Raw genomic sequence first — 23962 nt, forward strand, 5'->3', positions numbered from 1 at the left:
CAGTGAGACTTTACTGGTTTGAAATTTTATATAGATATTGTGACATGATTTAAGAGGAAAAAATAATTACTTTCTCCTTCCCTACAGTAGTGTATTTTAAAATAAAGAAATGAAGATAATCAACCAATTCCCCCACAATCCATCAGTCCTTATACCTAGATATTGCCACTAAGTTGCACCTAAGATGTTCAGAAGATAAAGCTGTAGTAGAGATGAACTCAATTACACAGAAAACGGAGACTGCTGCAAACTCAAAGAATACAGTCATTATGAACCATGTCTGACACTGTACATGGTTTTTTATATTATTTTTGCTGGAATTTTACTAGAGTCTCCCCTTTCTTAATGGATAGTATTTGAATGTAGGGCTATTAGCACTTCCTCGCCTCTGGCATAGGGATAAAACAAGTCCTTTGAAAGCACATCATCCTTGACCATTTTGATAGACAAGTTAAACATCACAGCTTTTACAGCTAAACATTGGAGAAAGCTTAGGAAAGAGGCAAATCAGAGAAACTGATGTGAGCATGTTTACAGTGCTGTAAAATTTATTTTACCATCTTCAGAGCTACTAGGCTATTTATTTATTTAAGGGATAAAAGTAACGTATAGAAAGCTTCCTATGAAGTACATTCAACTTTTTCATTTTAATGATTATATGCCACCTCAGAGCCATTCAGACATCAATGGATGAACTGCTGGAGAAACCCAAAGCCAGTATGTGTGCACAGACAATCTCTCTACTTACTGAAAGACTCCATCATACTCTGTCTCACTTCTTGCAGGATTTCTTGCTGTAATTGAAATCCTAAAAGGTTTCTCTGTGACCTCTGAAGATTGCCCAAGTACTATTCCATCGACAAAGAGGGCAAGACACAATGAAACCTTACAGAGACAGCAGCTAGCACAACCTTGGGCAGAGCACAAAGTTAATTTCTTGTTAGCCAGATTGGCTTGAAGTTCCCCTGTATTACTTGAAGTGTTGCAGTTAAGTACGGCTCTGAGCTATGCTTAATTAGGCTGTAAGCAAATGCTCATTTGTAACTCGCATGCAGTGTAACACAGAACTGAATATTCACTGGGAGCAAAGGGAAATTACACTGAAGGTAGATTTGCACAAATATAGCTGGTAGCCTCCTGATTTTCCCCTTCTTATTAAAATCCTAGAAAATACTAAAAATGTGTTACATTGTACAAATAGTTAGAAATTGACAATCTTTATCCCTGGAATTGAATGTGGTACCCTCATGGCCCCCAGCTGACAAGCACTTCCTTTGAACTGACAACCTCTCTCTGCAGAAGATGAAAGACTCAGGATTAAGATTACTTTTTCCACCTGTGAAGGCAAAAAAAACCCAACAAATAACTCAATGCCAAAAAATCAACCAAAACCCCAAACAGACTAGGATGCAAATCATGGTGGGTAAGTATGCTCAAAGAAAATCAAAAACCATGAATCAAAACTTTCACCTAAAACATTGACTGGATCCACATTCAGGAGTAAAACCCAGTCTCAGCACTGCTCATGAAGACAACAAAAGGGATTCTTGAATATATTTAGGACCTTTTAAATGCTAGAAATGGAATTACATTAGCTTCAAGTGCAGCAAGAGCATTTTCCAGCAAAACATTATTTGAGTCTGCCTTTTAAAGCATGCTTATTTGACAAGACTGTAATAAGAGGCAAGGCTCAGCCTCAATTGGATGAGCTTCACAAAGCTTTAACAAGCTAGTTTGTTAAAGAAAAAGGTTCAAAGGTCAGACATGGAAAAAAATTACACAGAACAAACCAGAATATAACACAGAAAAACACATGGAAAATATCAAACAGAAGGTTTTACCTGCATGACTAAATGTTATTATTCCTGTAACATCAGCTTTCTTTTCTTTGCCTCATGAAGAGGACAGTGATCGTTATATATTTAATGTCTATTTCTTTTCAAGCTGTCCCATAAATCCATTATAAGGTGACAGTACTGCAAGCAATCTTTTCATTTTCTCCTATACACAATCATATAGATATATGTGTATGTGTATATATATACACTTCAAATGTGCTTCACTGCTCTGGAGTTTGTAATAACTTAGTAAAAAGCATTCACAAACTGAAGCACAACAGGTATTTTTCAATGCAGAATCTCTGTACCTGATACCTGATGCTTATCAAAGACCCCATCTATAGCTTGGCTCAGCAGAACTGAGTACTTCGTGAATGAAAATTGCTGAAAACATTTGTAAAGCTATTTATAAACTCCAGAAACATTGTGGTTATCTTGTTTTTGGTAGATTTTAGCAAGCAATAGGGAAAATACCTGTAACCGGCAACACTGTGACAAGCAAGTTACTTCGGAGTATGTAGCTGCTCTTAAAAGTTTGCAGGCAAAGACATGTTCACAAATGACTCGCAGAAGCCTGAGGGCGACTTGTCTGTAAAATTAAATCCAGGTGTTTTACTACGCAGACACTGGTATTTAGCTTAGAATACTCTCATTAATGTTTTCACTTTTTTTTCCCAGCAGTTTGAGGTGTTTTTTGTTTGTTTGTTTGTTTGGTTTTTTTTGAGCAATGTTTGTTCCTTATTAACAGCTTTTTCCTATTCTAATTACCTATTGTGGCAAGGATGGTAAGGAAAGAAAAAATTTAAAGGTGAATGTAAAAGGCAAGAGGAGGAACATGAGCAAGGTCAGCACATGGTGAGACAGCCAACCTTCCCTGGTGACTGTTAGGCACAGGCATCAGTCCCAGCACTCAAGAAATGCTTCTTCTGCAGTAGATACATAGATAACATTCCTATGAAATGTCTGGATGGACAATGCACACTGTAAACTCTGTTTGTGCAGGGTGAAGCAGTGTCCTCATAGCCCATCTCTAAATAACCCCAAAAAACAGAGCAGTTCCTCACTCTGGCCAGACAAGAGATGTAGGCAGATGGAAGGGGTAACTAAAAAGACCTAGATGCTATAAAGTGGCACCTGTTTGGTAAGACACAGAAGCAGCTTTTAAAGGTCTCTCCCACTTTCACCCCATTTTCCCATAAAAACTTACAGAACAGTGTTTTCTCTGCCTTTAATGAAATCTCACTGGAATTAAGTCTGCTGTGACAAAGCTACTTTATTCACATTCCCCAGAAACATCCCATGCTCAACATGGGATCTTGGACCCAAACTTTCAGCTGATAGTCAATCCATTTTGTTTTGGAGTGCTACTTATTTCTCCCTTAGCAACACCAGAAAAACCCAGGAATAAAGCACAACAATAGTATTTCCAATTCTGTTGCTTCCTGAAATGCAGCAGGAGAAACCAGCTCCAGTAACCCCAGCAGCAGCAGGGAGAGAACAAGCAATCCTAATGCCAATGGAGAAACATGAGATGTAGCTTCTATGAACCATTGATGGCTTGTCCTTTAGCAAGTCCAGATTAAACTCACTTTTATGCAAATTTTTAAATGATATTCAGATTACAGCCAGGCTGAAGAAAAGATTGAAGGTACTTACATTATTAAAACAAAATCACTTTTTAGTACAGTAATTCTGCACTCCTATTAGGAGGAAGAATAATACAATAAGAATTTGATAGCAATAGGAGGCTATAAATCAAGAGCACAGAGAATTGAAACTCATCCCACAATGACTTAATTAACTTGGTATTAAATTCCAACTGACATTTCCCCCTGTTTAGGAAATGGAACAAAACTATATCTGCAAGCTCTGGCACAATCCAAGAACATCCTATTACCAAAACAATGAACTAACTCCAAGTTCCTTCTTCCCCACGCACCCACACACAAACAACACCTAAGTGAAGATGGACATTTCAAATAGATTTCCACTTTAATCGTGGGCACAGGTCACTGTCCAGGAAATTAAAAGAAGTCCAAAGAAGCCTTTTACCTGCTCTGAATGAACAACATCCCTCCTCACACTTAAGGAACAGCTGTGCTGATGGGTTGGAAAGGAACAAACTAAACACTGGCTTTGCCTTCCATTCCTAGAAGTAGGTGCCAACAAACAAGCAAAATCTTGGGTGTCTTCCCAGTCCTGCACTCCATACATCCACAGCATCACCAGGATCACCAGCAGCTCAGCTGCAGGTGCCAGCACAGCTCTGCAAGAGCTGCCACAGCTCATCTCAGGAAGGACTTGTGGTCAGCTCACCTATCAGCTTCTGGCGACAAAGTGCACGTAGGATACATGCACCAGAGGCTCTAAATTATGAGCTGGTGCTTTCTTTCACCAGTCCCACTGGGTAGCAGAGGTCCAAAAAGGATTCTATCCAAAATGGAAAAAAAGTTTAAAGTTGACCTGAGCTCACACCTCGAGTCCAGACAGTATAGATGTCACACAGACTCAGTGTGGCTATTCCTACCTTGCTGAATGACTCCTTAAAGGCCATCAGCACAATGACATCTCTGATTCATCTCAACCATTCATTTATGGAATAATTCTAGTTCTGGGTTTTTTTAAATTCCCTACTGCACTTAAGTTTACACCAAAACCCATTCCTGCCTGCTGCACTAGGCAGAAAGAAAATTAGAATTCCTCTCATATGCTTTCCCTTTTTCACTGCCTTTTCAGCCTGATATCCCTCAATTCTGTCAATTCATGATCAAAGCATAGAACAGCAAAGTTCTACTCTTACTCTACCATTAATAAAATACGACAAGAGGAACACAGCAAGTGCAACAAGCGCAACAAAATGTGCAAGGGCACACGTAACTAAGATGCACACAGAAAAATGTAGTATGAACACACCAATGCAGCTAGTGGTGCAAATACTACAGACTGCTCAGTATTATTACTGTGCAATGCTTTTTAAAACAACTGCAAGTATTACTGTGTGGCTGGAGACCCAGTGGGGTACCAGCCCACCTGGAGCAAGGCAGGCTTGGGCCAGGTGGGTTCCATCCATCAGAGGGACAGTGCATTCCCCACTGGTCCTGAGCACACAGCCCTCCTCCCAGCACACCCCCACAGCCGGAGCATCACTACCATCACTTGGTAGGGAGCCAAAATGCTCCTGGGAGCTGGGCCAAGTTTGTGTCATTGGAAACAAAAAAACCCCAACAAATAACATAGTCTTGGGTTTGAGCATGAGATGCCCTTAATATTTCCAGTAATTCATGTTGGGACTGTAACTACTGTTACTGTTTTGGCACTTTCCAAAAAAGCAAGAACAAAGAGACTAATTTCTTTCTACCACAAAGTTTCTTGCTGTAAGAAGCATGAAGAAGCAGAAACAGCAGCTTTGCCTCAATGCTGATCCCAGTCCTCAGCAGGCCACGTGCAGGGCTCCAGCTGGAGAGCCTGCAGACCCACCTGGTGACCAGCACCAACAGCACCAAGGGCTGCTGGTCTTTAGCTTAGCCCAGAAAGCTTGTTGGACCTCAGATATTCATCATTCTCTTCCTCAGTAATGAGTAAATGCGACTTTCAGCATGATGTGAACTCACCCCCACCCTGATTTTAGGGCAACATGTTTCCATGAGAGAGGAGGTAAGACAACAAGTAATGCAACAGCATTCCTACCCTGCCCATCAAATTTAGCTCGTTTAGTTTGGGAAAGTGTTAATACTCCAAACGAGACAAGGGCACCCAAAGGCCTGCTTTCATGCAGTTAGATCACAGCCCTGCAGCAGAGGCATGCTCTTTCCCTATTTTTTCCAAACACAATTGCAACTACCTTTAAAAAAAAGCATCTGAGTTAAACATGCCGCAGAGCAATTTAGGTATAATTTATTTACTTAGTGTTAGAGACTTGCTTCAAAGAAAGATTTGAAAGAAACAGCATGATGTGCCATGGCAAATACTCATGAAAACCCATGTTTTACAGTTGGGCCAAAGGGAATGCCTAGATTTAGACCTAAGGAAATGCCCAGATTATATCCAGCTATAAATTTGGCCTGTTTAGACAAAGTAATGCCCTGTTAACCCACTTAGATGTCAGCATTTTTTTTCAAAATGTCTTGTTGCTGAAGATTATTCCACTGAAGAATCAAGTACAAAATTTGCTGTGACACATGCAAAATCTAACTTAGTACATAATGCCCGTATTATACAGAAGTTTATATTTTTATACAGCTTCTCTTTAGAAAATCAATATCCACATCTTCAAAAGAGCCAACATAAATTTTTTGGGGGAAAAAAATAAAAAAAATGTGCATCATAACATATAATTAGAACAATAAAAACTAAGGAGTCTGTTTACACAAGCTCCCTTGAAGGATAACTAAATCTGGAAAAAAGAATGACATTAATTCATACCCATTTGTGAATTTAACTTGCTAGAAGAGAGTAAATAATTTGGGTACATCAAACTGCTTTTTGGAAGTTTGCCTGGGCTGTATAGAAGGGGCATGTGAGAAATTTGCCCTATTTTTACAGTTGAAAGCTTCATTGACTCACACAAGATACTTAAGCCTAATATCCTGTGGCATTGCAATGACCTACATGTAATTATTGCATGCTTTTTCCAAAATATTTGTACACAACCAGAAATTATAACCTAAGTTACCAACTAGCTCTTCATTTATACCAGCAACACAAAGATGGACTTCAGCTGGCAGTAAGGTAGCTGTCTGATGTTTTTAGCAGTATTTTGGAGAAATATTTGGTCTGGTCTGGTGTAATTTTCTGGTCTCCATTTTTCTTAGACAAATGTATTTATCCTGTTAAGCAAACAATGCTTAAAAATTTTCAGCTGTTCCTTCTCATGGCCTGCAACCACTTACCCCCCTTCAGACATGGGGTGATCTTGTGTTTGTAGGTGTGCATGAGCCTCACATACAAAGATGTGAGGAATAGGAAGAGAAAAATGCCAAGTAGTCTTGCAATGACCCTGGTGTCACCCAGACCATGTCCTTCCTGCTCCTGCCTTTTCTTGTCCTTCCTATGCATGGAAAATGGGAGTGCTCTCAGAGATCTGCTGAAGTTTTGGGCTCTGTGGTGATGGGCAGATGGGTGATACTTAGAAGACAAAATCAGGCACAGATGAAGAGGGGAATGATTTGGCATGCACTGATCAGAGAGCTCCTCTCCTGTCAGCCTCCTGTCCAAGCTTACAGACAACGCTGCTCTCAACTCAAGGGCTTAAGACTTCTTTGTTCTTTGCTCCACTTGAAGGATTATGGTTTCTCCAAGCACTAAACATCTGCACTGTCTCACCGCACCAGCAGCTGAAGTAGCTACTGACTCAACAGCACAACCAGTTGGCATTTCTCATTCACGTGCTCACCAGCTGGTTGGCTACATCACTAAAACTTCAGCTGTGCCAATTTTTACAGACCCATGCGCTGTTCTCTATCAGCCACCCAACATATAACATTTTTCACTGAAAAACTAAGCTCAAAGTGGGCCATTTCCACCTGCAGACCTGCAATAAAGACCATACTGGTGAACTCCAAAGAGGCGTGTATCTCTTTAATTACAAATAATTTCTGAATGTCCATCACCAGGTTTGTTTGGTCACACAACCTTTATCAGCACACATGTTGCCACTGTGGATGTTGTTCAGTGCAGGATAGCCTTTGAAATGTAACCTAAAAGCTCACAGTTATTTCTCTTCTGACTCTTTGACTACTAAATTATGTGCCAGTTTCTCAAACTTCGTACGCTCAGAAAAGAATTATCCACAAGATTAAGTTATTTTTCTAAAGCAAAGAAGATTATCCAGAATAATAAAAAAAAAACCCTAACAAACAAATCTGAAATTATTTCAATAAGCCTAACACTCCAGTTTTACCTCCCAGATTGCTTCTCCCAATTAATGATGATCCCATTTGCCTACAGGTGTGCTTAGTTTTGTGCTAGTACTGAAGACCTGTAATTTTCCACTGTTGTCTGTCTTCTGGGGGGCAGCTGCAGTACACTGCTGCAGCCATCAGCTTTAAAAGCAGTATTCAGTGCCTGACTGGCACCAGAGCTAGAGGTGGCATACTGCTTCCTGCTGTGGTGAAATTAGTACCATTACCCAACAGAGCTCGTAAAAATATTTTCTAAAAAATAGAATTAATGCACTTTTTTGAGTACACTAAAGAAAATGCTTTGTCATCATGACAAGACAGAAAAAAAAACCTAGCACAAAAAAAGTAAGAAAGGTTTATTACAGTTATTTTTCACTGCTTTACTGTTTTTATCTTTCATTGCTGAGCCAAGAGTAGGAAACAAATGCAGAGTAGTTCATAAAGCAATGCTGTGAACTGCTTGTTTAAAAAAGCAGTGGCAACTACATGAAAAAATAGGAGACTCAGAATCAACAAGAAATTTGTATGTCAGGCTCCAGCTACACAATAGAATTTTGCACATGAGAAAAGACAATATCCATTTTTTCAGCCAAAAATGTAATTCAAGCTTTATGACCTGAAAGCTTCTTTACTCACTCTTTCATTCACACATGCATCCTTTTCCTACAGGAAACAATAAACTGGGAAAAAGTATAACTTTCAGTAAAACTTGAACAGAGTTCAAACATTTCTTTATGCCTAAGACTTGGCAATATGACATGAGACACTTCTATGTTTAACAAGACCGGATCTTTAAATTCCTCTTGCATAACCACTACTAGATTTTATCATCACAGAGTCATATTTTACAATTATTAAACAGCAGTGAGGTGTCCCAGGAGGAACAATACCAACATTTCCTTTCTTATGAAGTCATCAGACCCCCCCCCAGCTTCCCAGTGATCTCTCCATTGTTTCACATGGTCAGCAAACAAAATACTCACTCACTACTTTCTGAAATCCCCAAAGGCTACATTAACCTGAGACCCTCTCAAGTGCCACAAATACGAGCTGACCAAAGGCAACACTTCCTCCACCCCACTTGTGTGCTGTGATGCCCTGTGTGATCAAAAGCTGCAGCGCTGCTGCTGGAACTGCTGTTGGCTTATTTACCTGTAAATGCTCAAGAAGCACCAAAGGAATTCACTAGGCCCTCATATATCCCATGTAAACAGAATGGCTCATTCCCATCTCCAATTTTAATCTGTGTTCATAATTTGCAAGCAGAGGACCTTAATTAAGCATCTTGATGTTTTACCTTGGTTAGCATTTAACATTGTATTTATATTTTCATTAAAGCACAACATATTTTCCCTTACTGCCAGGTATTAAAACTTGTTATTGAACACCTTTAACTAAGCTCATAACTCATTTTGTTAATCAGTAGTTTGTATTGTATTCACAGACATTTCTCTCAGCCAGAGCATGTTATAAAATAATTTACTCAAATTCCCAAAATCTACATTTTTTAATGGGTTGAAGTTGGAAGGATGTATAACACTTCTTGAGTTGCTAATTTTTTTTACTCATGATGTTTAGCAGATTAGTGAAGGGAACTAAAACTGAGTTAAACAAATCAGGAGACTGAACAGAGAGATTATTTTGTTATTCAGTGACATTCCATGTTTAAAATTGAGATAGTTTTCTTCCTTAATGAAAAAACCAAACCTGCTCTCTTTTATTTACCATTCATACTTTAAAAATAGAAGTTTTTTTTTCAGTTTTGTTTCTCTAACTCTTCATTAAAGAGAGAAAAATACTTTGAGAGAGAGGAAAAGAACACTTCCCTACTCTTCCCTCACCCCAATCCACTGTTTCTCAACTGCCTCCAATGAGTCGACAGGCTGAAATGATCACTGTATTTGCATCTGCAAAAGAAACCATTATTTCCAACATGCTTTACCTCCTCAGCTTGTACCCTAAAAGGTTTTAACACTATAATGGATTGTCTTTGATTAAAAAATTTAGCAGCAGGCATATCTATATAATCTAAATTATTTCATTTTAGGCTTTCAAAACATTTGTCAAAAATTTTAATTTTAATGTGAGGTAGAATAATTTTTTAAAAAATTATATGGTAAAACTTGTGAAAAGAAAAGATTTTTTTATTCTGCTTTTATGGCCATCCTTCTTACATACATTAAAAGACTGGTTATTTTTATATTTATCTGCTGTTAAACCACTAGTTTCTGAATTCAATGAAAAAATGACTCACAGATCATTTAGTGTTCCTTAAGGTTTTACAGACCCAAGTTTAGGGTGGCTTGGGTAATTTTAGTAAAACATTGAGCTAAAAGGCAAAGAACCCCTGAACCAGGATAATATTTGGAGAGAGTAAACACAGGTTTATCAGAAACTAAAATTTATTTCAGAAAGACAGCTATGCTACTGTCCTGCTGGCAAGTGCCAGGAGGCAAAATTGCCCCAGTTTTATCTCCCCAGAGTCACTGCCTTGGCAAAACAGCCTCTCTGCTTAGCTAGTACCTGGGTCTCTGACAGGGCCCTGTGCTAAATTCCCAATGGGATGGCTCATTTTTTTTCCCAGGTCGTGATTTGGTTATCTGTCTGTCTTGTATGTGTAAGAAATACAGTAAAAGCAGTGGAGATGCACCGTCTCTGAGGAAAGGGGACAGTTGTTTATGGCACAGTTTTGTGCCATAAGTTTTGTGTTAAAACTTATGTGTTGTAACACAACACAGAACACGCAAAGACACACATTTGGGTCTCCTGCTTGTAGCTGTACCCAAGCCCTTTATCTCTCAGAGAGGATGTAGGAGCTAATTACAAACTAATGGAGCAGTGACACAGAACTTCTCAATATTTTTGGGTACTCAAGAACAGAATTGTTGCAAGCAATAGCCAGAGTAACTCATCTTTTCATTCCCATGCAGGTCAGCACAGCTTACAAAATAAAGGTTTTTGAGCCCAGCTTTAGTCTTCAAGTGTGCTTGAGGAATGATACAAAACAAGATTATTGTTTCTTATAGAGTAGAGTAGGACAGAGAAGAAATACTGCTGTGTTGCTGAAGTTACTGCTCTGGACCACATGAAAGCTCAGACTGGGCTATTTTAACTGCTAAGAACCCAGAAAATTACTCCACCAGCTTTCCATGGGACAACCTTCCCCTTAAATTCCATTACAGTGAGCTGTGCCTAGTTACAAGCTCTAAGAACACCCTTGCTTTTTGAGCAGCTTCATGAAAAACAGCAAACAAAGCACCACCATGTCTTTAAAGAATTCAGCTGTTCAGTGTTTTTGTGACACCTAGAATATGCAGTATAAAAGGCACAGATCCTCATCCAACTCTAAGATAATTAACTTGACTTCAGAATTAGTACATCTTTAGACTGAATAACAAAATCTGAAGGATATTAAGCATTACTGCTCTATTCACAACATGCATTTATCTGAAAGAGGCTTACTTCATTTTTACACATCTTTTCTACAAACCTTTTAAATAATGTCTGAAGCCTATTTGAAGATACTCTCTTGGCCAGTGCTGCCCTACTCACAGACAAAGTCCACAAGTGTTTTTACTTATCTGGAAGCTTTCTTTCTGCCTTCAAAATGAAGTAGTCCACTGCTGGTTTGCACGCGAATGGATGACCCAAAGCTTCATCCCATACTCACATGCTTACTAGCAGGTTGACTCTGAGGTAAAGATCCAGGGGCCAACACTGGAGAGCTTGCAGGGCTACAAAGTTCTGGGAAGGGATTTGGGATGGCCGGCAAAGACGATGTTCGGAATTGCTGTTCTTCTTCTTGAAGACGCCTACAAGTACAGAAACACTACGCATTAAGAGGAGCAAACTGGCATCACTAGACCTGGCTCTCCTCCCCCAGGGTTTGTGATAATGACACAAAAGACAAGGAATCAAACCTACTAGTTTTCTAGGTAACTACTATACAGTTACAGCAATTCCTAGCACAAAGTAGGTAATTGCATGCAAAAAATGACCAGGCATCCATGCTTGTTTTGTTGCTGATAATTTGATTACTTGGGTGAATAACTGAGGTAACTGTGCAAATAAAATGAACAGAAATATCTATCTGTACTCACTGTTGTAAGCACTAGATTACAAGCTTAAGCTGTGTGCGCCAGAAAGTCAGTAAACCTCTTCCAAACCAATGTGAAAGAGGAGAAAACAATGGCAGTCACTCAGAGCCAAATTCCAAGTGGATTTGAAAACAAACATGAACAACCCTACTGTAGAGTTCTCTAAGCTGAGACTTAAACCAATATTGTCGCATCATTATAATACCAGAGTCTATCTCCAAGCAACTCGGCATTTCCCTGAGAAATGCAAAGGCAAAGGCGTGGCTTTAGCAATAAGCAATTAGCTGGAATTGTACCCTCCCACCTTATGCCTGCTGCACAGTTACTGTTCAGACAAGTTTGCATCCACCGCCTCATGAGTCTACATGTAACAGAGTTTCACATTCCAGTCTATAGTACCCCTGCAGAAAAACTAAAACCTACCAGAAAAGCTGTAAGACCTATTCGTGACTACATAGATGGCTTTTGGTTTCCCTGCTGCCAGGCCATCACCACAGAAGATGCACTAGCTGACTGCAGCAGGCTGCCCTTCAATGCCTAAGCAGAAGGCACCATCTAGTGGCAATCATGAAAGTTTCCAAATCAACTAACTTCCGGATTTGAAAGGCAAATCATTTAACACCCAGTTTGCTCTCATTTTTCTGCATGCCTTCAGCAAGCAGAGCCTCCTCAACAGAGCTGCCTGGGAGACAACTGCTGGGTTTGCCCACAGCAGCATCTGCCACTCTGGGTACTCTCATTGTCTTTGCCTGTACCTGCAGATTACAAAATTTAACTACTGTGAAATCTGCTCCACAGGTAACTTTGTCCTGTAATTTAGTTGCCTTGGTGTTCCATGAATGAGTCTTACAGATCTGGGGGGCTGCAATAAATAGCAGATTCCAATCATACCTATGAACTATGCCAACAACTACTTGACCTGCTTCATATTTTTTTTTTTTTTTGTGCTCCCCATGTGTGCATTCTCTACAGCACAGGGTAAAGGACAGTGTAAGATTTCTTCGGACCAGTAGACATGTTATACAGCAACAGGGTGCTGTACTGCAAGTTTTTTACTGACCTCCGCTGTAAGAAGTGGACCCACAGACTCAATACAATTTGAAAGGTGTGGTTTCCTGAAGCTGGGAGTTCTGTGTGCTGTGCTCTGCTGTGCCTGTACTGCTACCAGTGGATCATTTACTTCATAAGTGATACACACATAAACCTGTACTCCTAGGAGACCAGAGTCAATCACTTTGTTATGGTGGCAAACAAGATAGGTCCAGATAACCCTGATGAGAAGCTTCACCATTACTTCTTTGGTGATGATAAACAGGATGTTCTGGCGTGCATGCAAGTACAGCTTTCAAAAAGGCAGAGTGTTCTCAAAATACGAGTTGCTAAGTTTTTAAATACCAAAAATAATTTAAGTGTTTTGACTAAGATATTTACAAAATATCAACAGCTATAGGAGTCCAGAGAGTACATTTTCTAGTACAGCCCCATCTGAGGTTAACTGTGAAACACCTGTAGAACTGATGACTTCATCAGCTGACTTAGCTGCACTGCATACCCATTCAAATGGAAAAGCTGCCTGTCTTAAGTATACCATTCCTATAAGCAATATATCAGTATTAAAAGTTAGAAGCCACCCCTTCTACACTTGGAATTTTTCTTTTAAAATATTACTTTTCAGATCTTTCAAAGAACAAACTGTTAACTAGTAGGAAAGAAATTAATTTACCACTCAGCATTGACTGGAGCTCCCTTCCTCCTCCTGCCTAAAAAGATTTTAAGAACCTGTACATCACCTATATACTCCCCAGGAGTTTTCAACTTGAAGCCTGAATTCCAGTCTTCAGCCCTACAACAGGGGGACAACTTTAACACTTTCTTTTGGTAATGACTTACACAGTGCACTCAAGTGAGTGAGTTGAAAGTGCTCTGTGAAGAACAGATACATAACTAAGATGAGCTCCTTTTTTTTGTTTGTTGGTCTTAAATTATTCAGGAAACCTCCACAAAGACGAGAGGTATATCAAAAGTAGTTGAACATACTCTCATCTATCCACCATGATCTCTTACATTAATAAAAACTATAGGCTGTCAGTGGACACCAGACTTGAGAGCACTGTTTTAACAGTTTGGAAAAAAATCCAAATATGGATATAGCTTCTGCCAATTGGTACCAATGACACACTTCTACAAATCAGCTACTGCAGAAACATCAAACCTTGACTAAAAAAAGGGTGATAATATGGGGAAATATTATGTCCTTTACCTACTTAGTACATTTTTAATGCAAAAGTCCAGTCTAACACTAAGCTCCTCACCAAAGTGGATCTCCTATTTTAAAATATAGTCCTTTTGAAGCCAGTTCATGACAACTTCTGGAAAAGGAGGAGAGTGCCTTGTCCCTACCTGACTGCCATGATGCGCACTGGCTGGGAGCGCTGCACCCTCTGCCTCGGGGACAGGGGCTGCAGGGTGCTGGGCCCCGAGGACGGCAGCTGGCTGCGGTTCAGCTGGCCATTCTGGAGAAGCGGAGTGGTTTCCGACTGCATGCTGCATGTAGAGTATAAACTTTCAAATGAGGAATTCATATCGTTTACCAAAGCTTCCAGGTCCACATCGTCATCTGAAAGACAAAATAAAGGCAGTGTAACACACCTGGAAGTCCCAGGCAAAGGAAATGTGCCAAGAGCAAAGACTAGGTTTCAATAAAATGATAACATAATTATTTAAATACATTTTTACAGTGTAAATTACTATTGCAGAAATAATGTATTTCTCTTAGAGTAGAAACTAGTAAGAGCCAGCAATGGACATTTGTTTTGTCTTCCATGGATGAAAGCTATGGACACAGAATAAATATTACAGTATTTACTATATATATAAGTGTGTGTGTGCGTGTGTGTGTATCAAACCAGAATTTGGTGGGATTTCTAATAATGGCAATGCTAATGTGAAGCACCATTTCACTTACTGATGAACTGCCATATATTTCCAAAGCGTATCACTTACAAATACCTCAGTTTGGCTTGGCAAAGTATCAAGTTTAGATTGTCCAACACTGTAATAAATACTTCACAAGATAGAATAATTTAGAAGAAAAAAAAAATAAGACAGTGCTGCAGTCCTGGAAGACATCATTATACAAGTGAACACTATATCTTGTTAAAAATCCTCCCGTATTTTTTTGATATAGTATTTTGAAGGGCAATCCAGCAACCTTAATATAAAAAGATCTATTTGTATCCTTGCTCTTGCAGTGTGATAGATAGACTTCTACCTTAAAGACTACAAAATAAATCAACCAAGGGTGTGGTATGGCTGGCTAGAGGAACATCAGTCCCTAAAAAGGGCACCAACCTTTCTAAAGACGCCACCTTACCTCACTGTAAATAAATAACTTGTGCTCAGTCATTCCTCCTTAACAATCATAATTACTCTGCAAGACAAGAGAACTCTGCAAGCCCTTTGCACTAACCACTCTCTGAACTCCTCTTGCTGAGCACTGTAATTACTCCCTAGCCACAAGTTACATCACTCCCTATCAGGAGTTCAGCAGGCTGACGAACACACACATCGATATCTGCTTCTGGTTACAGCACAGCCACTGCCGGAACAGCTACTCCTGACCAGAGCCTTGTGCAGCCAAAACTGTGCCCTTATTTTCCAGCTGTATCAACTGGCCTGGCAAAACATACCATTGCTGCCTGCAAACTTTCTGTCTCACAAAACTCTTCATGACAGGGAGGGAAAGTAGAGACAATCGATGGTGCTGGCAAACACACTCTGCTTTGTAGCTTAAAAACACTGTATTTTCCATTATCCATTCTTTTGCCATATTTTCTAGGCAAATGAACCATCAGAAGCAGCTTGCAACCAGCTGCACTATTTTCTTTTAGATGCCATAAATGATGTTGTACAAATATCACATTTCTTGAGGATATAATCTAAAACAGCATGACTCAATTTCTGTCTGCCAACAACATGCTTTGATAACCATAATGAGATCTGAACATGGCACTTACATGGCAATTGTATTGAGATGCTGATGACCTCCATTCTCAGCGCTGGGTGAATAAAGGACCTGCTCAGAATTAAACAGGTTTCTGGTCATGCCCCTACACCTGAGCTCTATTTAGTGACCCAAAATACTATGTATCTCACTGCAAGTCAGTAGGCCCTTTTCTACAAAATAACAGCCACTTAGCCTTAACTTAGAATGTACTCAAGAGGATTTCAAGGTTTGAACACGTCAAAAAAAACCCAAAAATAAAAACCAAGCAAAACAACAACAACAAAAAAAAACCCAAACCACCACATCACCCCACAAACAGGTTTCTTCTTTCAATTTCCCTGAATTTGTGTATTTAACAGCTACTACACTACTATTAGACTCACCTTCAATAGACTACAGCATCTTCTCTGTATGTCAGCTAGTTCATGCATTTTCAACAATCTACACTTTGCTTTGCTTGGACAAAGTCTACAATAATTTTTCCTGCTATTTTTAGTGATTTTGAGACAGAGCTGCAATTTAAATTTCATGCTATCCTCCAGATTTTTATCCTATTTGGAGAGGACATATTGAAAACACTTCTTGAGCAATCACAAGGGAACCACAGAAGTAGGAGCATAAAGAGGGAGAGGCCGAATTACAAGGCTTTTAAATTTTATCATTCATCTAAAGTACCAAGCTGTAGGGTGTCAGATGGCTGTCAAGTAAAAGCTTAGGGGTTGGATGTAGGAGACATAAAAGACAGACCCTGACCACAGAGTCAGGGAGTAAATTACAGCAACTAACAGCAATTGTTTAGCATGGTGAAAAGCAGAAAGGGAAGAAAGTCAAGGCATATACTCAGTGGAAGTCCATATGGCTTGGTCCCTGAGGGTGCTAATTTATTAACAATTTAGACAAAGCTATTAGCATGCAAGATCATTACGTTTTCAGGTGATTGTAACATGGGAGGAATTATTAAGAGTCATCTCAAGCTATCTCTGAATAAGCAAATACTTGCAAAGGTGTACTATGTAGCCTAATATGCGTAAAATGAGGCACTTCATGCAAAACACTAAGCAAAACAAGTACATAGTTTAAAGCATTGAATTACCATTAGCAGGCTTTTAAGTATATCAGTTACACACCTAAATTCAATTTCTAACAGGACAGGCACTTGACAAGGTGCATATAGAGTTTTCCTAATAATATGCTGCACTGAAGTCCAGAATCTGGTTTCACTCCTCTGTCAGCTCCTTTTCTCTGTGTGTGAAGCACTGTTAATAATAGCCCTCAGTCTTGCTATAAAACTTTTGCAGGAGCAAAAGATCCTTAAGATCCTTAAGCTTTTTGAAGACAAAGCCTGCAATCTTGAATTTCGTACAGTTTCATCTCTATACAATGGCATTTAGTACTAAATACCATTATGTTTTGGAAGGAGTTCAGCATGATGCAATAGGAAACCTCACTGCATAGCCTACACCTCGGAAGTGCCAGCAGATGTCTCAGCCTGTCAAGTAATCCAGTATGTTACTGTGATGGCTCTACACAGAGCTTAACTAAACAAAAATCAAATAAGCCCTCCACAGGATTTCTAACTGTTTCAAACATATGCAGGCACACTGTTCAGAAGGGTATTTAATATATAGTACAATCCTTCGAAGTATCTCTACCAACCAGTGAGATCCCGCCTCCACCAAGACAACCCTGTGCAGAAAAAAAAAAAATGTTGACAAAACTGACTTTGAGAAGGCATGCTAGTTAACAGCAAAATTTGCAAATCATTGGACTTAGATCCAGCACAGCACCATGCTGGTCCTCTAAGTATGCACACACAGGTTTTGGGATTGACCTGAAAGAATCTAGCAGCCAGAGTTACAGATAGCTGAGGAGCTTCCAGCTCCCCAAGTATCTTGTATACATGCACTTCCAGGGATACAAAATTATATTTGCCTTAATCTGTATTGAATTCTACCATAAAATCAAGGGGTAGGAAAGTGGATATTCAAGGTCTATTCTTCCATTTCAACTGAACAGCACAGAAGCTACTTCGCATTTCCACGCACAAAGATGCAAACAGCCCTTAACTTTTGACTGTCATTTTTAAATGAGAACACTTGCAAAACCTAGCTCTGACATACTTCTGGTGGTGGACAGGGTACTGGAAGTTTTGTAGACTCTTCTGTGAACAATGTTCATTCCCAAACTAGAACCAAAGTGCACACACTGGCAGATGTCTGAACTTCCTTCTGTTTCTTTGCCCACAATTTGTTAAACTTTGGCTTTGTTCAGAAACCAGCTCCACTGGATGTTGCAAGTAATATTTTTGGTAAAGTAAATCATGATTTCAATTACAAGAAAAGAGTTAAAAGTTCAATTCAAGAAAGGGGAAAACTTTGGTACAAAAACTGTATTAAGATAGTTAAGCTAGCTAGGTAGGTAAGCTGTCATGCTCCATTAAAAAAAAAAAAACAAAAAAAACCAACACTTTTTGAATACATTTTTTAATGTTTTTGAGCACAACATAGGAGGGATGATAACTCCTAAATTAGGCCTGAGCAAACTTTAATCTGTACTTAACCATGTCCCACTTGCCTTTCTGTTTCTAGCCCTTCTCTATCCCCTAGATCCTCATTTATTTACTTATTTTGGTAATTGTTGGCCTTGACATGTTAAGCTCAGCTAACAAGACTAAGAAGGATCCCACTTATTCTGAAGCGACATAAAGCTGAAATGATCCTTCTCATCTTCAGCTGTGCCAGCTTCCTGAAGAAAGCAGGTATTTTCACAGCTGTCAGGGGGCTCACTGCCTTGCAGAAATTCTATTTACTGAAAAAGAGATGAATATGGAAAGAATCTCAGATTTGGACTACAGACCAGGATGCATTTAATGTCTCTAAATGACAGTTCAGCAAATGCCCTTCCCTCTCATATATGGTCAACTGTGGTTCATAGGGAACACACTTGAAAACCATCACAGGACTTAAATTAGTTGTGATTTAAGAGACTTATAAAAACATTTTATTTTAAAAAATAAATAATTTCATTCCTGTTTGCTCATTTTTTAATTTAATCATCCAGCATTATCCCTTGTATCAGTTCCCAGAGATAACTGATGTAAAAGATACTAGGAATTAGGTAAAAGACTTATAAAAAGACTATAGCACTTTTCTATTGCCATGGAATTAAGTCTGATATGTAAGAAACCTAACAGCATATCTATAAACAAGTGTTTGATACAGATAAGCAGCTATAGATTGATCACCTATTCCTATCTGACAACCTAACACCAGCAAAATGAGTTTCAGAGCAGCACATTCAAGAGCCATCTTGACAAAACAAAAAAGCTAAGATATACCTAATAGAAGATTTCACTGAAGTTAACTGAGTAGAATATGATATCCAAGTTGTGAGCAGCTCCTCCAGCACATGTGAATTAACTCTCAAGGAGACTAATGGAAACAGTGAAAGAAAAGGAACAAATAGTCGCATACAGCCTACCATTCTGTGTTGATGATGCAGTGAAACACTATGTAAATCACAGGTGATACAGGGAAAATACATTTATAGTAAAATGAACAGAAGAACTGTACAGAAAGGTACCGTTGAAAAGGAAAAAAAAAAGGCATATGAAGTACTTGCGGTATCTATCTCAAGATCCTATTTCAAATCCTCTAAAACTGCATGTAAGTGATTCTGATTTGTACTGGTGATGCAATTAAGCTTTGCAAAGGTTTTGGCATTGTGTAAATCTCATGTATTAGGGTCAAAAATGCAGGTAAGGATTACCACATGAGATGTGTATACAAACCCTTCTACAAGGGCTTGTATATTAAGGGCACCCCTTGCACAAGAGCACTGCAGCATGTCCCTCCAGTACTGTGTCCAAATGACGTTTTGGAAAGACTTTTCAGAAATCTCCATCACTACAATTTTTTGAAAGTGTACTATTACTGACAACACACAGCTGTAATGATGCAAAAAGAAGTCCACTCGTACTCCTCTATTACTTTCTCCCTCTGAGCATGTTACTGTACTCGCTGTGTGTACATGAATGTCTCATATCCCTCTGTAGTCTGGTTTCAGCTTCCACTAATGCCACAGGCACCAGTTGATCTGCAATTTTCATACAATCAGTATCCACAGCCCCCTACGGATGCATGTATTTAGTACTTGGCAGCTTCTACACCTCTGAGAGATGCATGCAACAGAAGGTGGATGATAATAAGCAGATTCTTACAATTTTTTTTAAACCCCACAGTGCCCTCTACAGTGATGCTACAGCTGAATGACACCCTCTGTTCCCAATATCAGCTCCAATTCTATTCAATCTCTCCCCTTCTGATTTCTTGAAAGCTCCATATGGATGGGAAGTTTAGCACAAGAAACAAAAAGACAATATAAAAAACATTTGCAAACCCTATGCTTTCACACTGTTCTCCAGATCAGAGAAGGCTGTCAGACAGAATTATAAAAATATCAAGACTGCCTCAGTTGAACATTAGAAGCTTAGAGGGTTTTTTGTTCATTTAAATTGAAAGCAGAAGACACAAACACAACTTTGTGTCCTAGAGGCACCACTAACCCCAGAGCAGCCACAGTCTGAATTAAAAATTACAAGCCTGAACCCCAAAACTTTATGTGGCCTGTAAGTTTCCTTATGGGCCTCTGCACGCCTTTTATTGCATTCTAATGTTATTCAGATAAGTGAAATCCTCTATTTTGTACTGTAACTACAGCTGCTGGCCTACAAAATGTCACATCAGTGCATGTGTAGCTTTCAAAATGCTAAATGGACCATGCCATGGAGAGAAGGGTAAGAAACAGAGATGCTGGTTGGTAAAAGAGCATGAAATTGAGATAGGCATCTTTGAGCACACTGAGACCAGAGAACCACACAGAGAAATCAACGGTGAACTTGTAACTGCTCCAGTATTCTCCAGGTGATTTTTAAATGCCACACACATCTATTCCCATTTCTGCCAGTATGACTGTGATGGCTAACACCAAGCATACATACATGAATTACAGGTGCTAGAGAGAACTCTCTTTATTATTTCACACCTCTTTTCTAAACGTTCATTGTTGGACTCCAGATATGTTCTCAAAACACACCTGATAGATCTCTAGATCTCTTGAAATAGAAAACAAATGAAATTGAACAAAGTTAATGTTGCTAGGTAACAACTATAGGAATAAGCTACATATGAAAGGTGCTCATAAAAAAACAAAGCTTCAGTGAGTAACAGGAGCAACTGGCTATAGGTGCCCTGCAGCAGGAAGGAATGAAGTTGTACACTTGGCTTAGCAGGTGAAATGAGTTTTAGGAATTCTGATATAAAAAGATGGAAGGCTAAAAAATTAAAAATTCTGGTTTTGTCCAGTTCACACCTAATGCCTGACATCCCAAAAAGTGAAGATGATGAAATCTAGGTATTTGAGGGAGGGAACGGTGGACAAGGAGGGTTTATTTGTTAATTACGAGGATAAACTAAGGCAAAGCATGTCTCTGATGGAGATTTTACTGGTTTTGCCCTTTGATGGTGCTGCAATTAATTCACATAACATTCAGAAGCACTTCCCACTCTACATGCTCCCATTTCTAACCCATGGACTGCAGAGTCAGGTTGGTGCTTTTGTGGAGTGGATGGATATTGGTTGCCTTGACAGACAATTGCTGTAGGTGGATATCACCACCACCACCACTGCTAAACTCTTGTTAGACTCTACTGCACACACAAGCGTTGAAGCACTAATGGCATCAGTATGAGAGGGGCTTGAAATCCAAGGAAAACATCTAAACCATCTAGAATTCTGACTGCCCATGTTCCAACTGTAAGAGATAAGATTAAAATATGTAAATCACGGCCAGTCCCTTTTCCAGACTCACATGGACCATTTAGAAAACAGAATTCCTGATACCCATTTTCTCAAAGGAAATTTGTAACTTTGGGAAAAAAAAAAAAAAAGGAAGGAAGCATACCTCCCTTCCTAAAAGAGCATCAGGTCAAAGTTTGAACCCAAAGTCAAACAGGACAGCAGCTGATCCTCTGTCACTGTACACTGGAACTGCCCACCTCCTGCTGGGTGAGCACACCCTCATCCAGCTATCGCTGATGACAGCAATCAGCCTTTCAAAACCCTCTTCGTAGGCCAGTGCCTGCACAACCACGGCTGTATAGTAACTATTGAGTAAGCACATCACTTAAGCAGAACAGCAGATTAAGTTGACTCCGGGAAACCATAATTCTCAAGCAGATTACAAAATCCAGTGAAAAGATTAATTTTCAAGTAACTGGTAACATCTGCGGGTTTTTTTCCATGAACATGAGGTTCAGTGGTTTTCCTGTACATTTTTCTTGTGTCACCTGCTTTTAATTCATCGATTTAAGACAAAGACTGATAAAGACCTTTAAAAAGAAAGCATTTCTTTCTTTGGGTTTATCAAGACAAAGAAAACCCAAACCAGACTTAGTTACCCAGACACTAGGAGCACCATAGAAGGCAGAATGGGATATTCTTTCAATTGCCAAACCTGGGGTCAGAGTAGACCAATCCTCAAAAAACCCTCAAGGACAGAGCGGTTACATTGGTGAAAGCTGCAATACATCACAGAGTGCACAGGCCAGATGGATTTTCCTGGCCCAAAAGGAGACAGGAACAGAAGGAAAGCTAAAGCTCAAGTCAAAACTTTGTGAGTGGCAGTCATGAACCTAGAGCCTTGTTGTGGCCCACCCTTAACTCAGGACAAGAAAGAAAAGAAAGAGTGAACACGAGACACAGACAGATCAACTGACCCCAGGGATTCTCCATTCAAGTCTTATTTTCCAGGTGAGGTTAACTGGGTGCCCCACACTTGATACATTATCTCAACTGCAAAACTGAGAAAGCAAGTCCTGTGAATATATCCCACAATGATGATAATACACAGATTGTCAGTTATCCTTCAAGAAGATGTGTGTGTGGAACACCTGGGCAGCAGAAGGGCTCCTGGCCTGTGCAGCCCATACAAAACAAACAGAAAATCCACTGGAACTGTTCAGACAAGTGGCAAACTCATATTAATCTACTGAGCCATCAAGGAACTTACAAGTCAGAGCTGAAGAAGCACAACACTGGGTGGCAGTGAATAGGGGAATTGAAATACTGTCAGATGGCCACATGGTAAATGCTTGACTGCATATTATATTAGACAGTCATATTTATGAGAGAATGGCTTTAAGAAGATATCTTGTATCAGTGAGAGCTGCAATTTGACACAGAAAAGGTCAGGTTTAGTTGCACTTTTATTGAGATTACCTAGTCCTACATCAGAAACAGAATAAAAAGCTTGAAAATACCTAATAATTATATATTTTTCTCATGTTTACATGAAAAAGAAATATTTTTCCTAATTTATTCTACCATTTCCCATATATGAGATTTCTACTCATAGTGCTTCTCTGAAGTTTTACTTGGATACTTTATTCTTATTGCCTGTGTCTGAGAAAAGAAAGAAAAAAGTGAGAGTACAAATCAAATATAGACAAATAACACTACTACACATGTCACAGTTTGAAAGGAAGTTAAAAATTCACACAGATGAGAAGAGCTGCACGTGTCTTGCAAATCTAAAGCTATTAAAGGCAAAGTTAAAAACAGTCAAAGCATCTATTGCTTTCCTTTCAGGAACCTGTATTCTCCTTCCCTGATTAAACACCATAATATCCAGCTGAGTAATCCCAGCTGAACAATCCTTACAAATCAATATAAGTACCACTGCATGGATTAGTCCCTCCTATCCTGCCAAGAAAGCCCAAGCTTTATCCCTGCTCCGGGAAACATCATACATAACCTCCTAACGTGCTGCTGTAGCTGCAGCCAAAGCCTGCAACACCCTGTCTGCTCAAGCACCAGCATCCTGACTGCTTGGGGAAGTCCCTGCCTAGCAGCCAGCAAACTCCAGCCTTCTTGCATAGGGGACTTCACTTAAAATCCACTCCACAACAATTTCAACAAAGCTTTTAAGTAAAAAGTAATTGGATTGACGCAGAAAGTCCATTAGCATTTCTCTTCAGGAAGTGATGGGTCTGCAGAGCTGGTGCTGAAGCATTATTATTATTATTATTATTATTATTATTATTATTATTATTATTATTATTA

The 23962-nt window shown here is 39.4% G+C and overlaps 1 protein-coding gene across 3 annotated transcripts in view; it reads right to left on the reverse strand.

Moving 5' to 3' along the window:
* GRB10 (growth factor receptor bound protein 10) overlaps positions 1–23962 on the reverse strand; it is a 144165-nt gene that overhangs the window by 41416 nt on the left and 78787 nt on the right. For all 3 annotated transcript variants that reach the window (XM_041714656.2, XM_030265742.4, XM_002192039.7), the window contains exons 4-5: positions 14236–14452; positions 11409–11550 (exon numbers count right to left, since the gene is read on the reverse strand). In XM_041714656.2, the coding sequence (XP_041570590.1) occupies positions 11409–11550; positions 14236–14452 (359 nt within the window). The remainder of the gene's footprint in view (positions 1–11408; positions 11551–14235; positions 14453–23962) is intronic.

Source organism: Taeniopygia guttata, chromosome 2 (assembly GCF_048771995.1).
Source record: "Taeniopygia guttata chromosome 2, bTaeGut7.mat, whole genome shotgun sequence".
NCBI lineage: Eukaryota > Metazoa > Chordata > Aves > Passeriformes > Estrildidae > Taeniopygia > Taeniopygia guttata.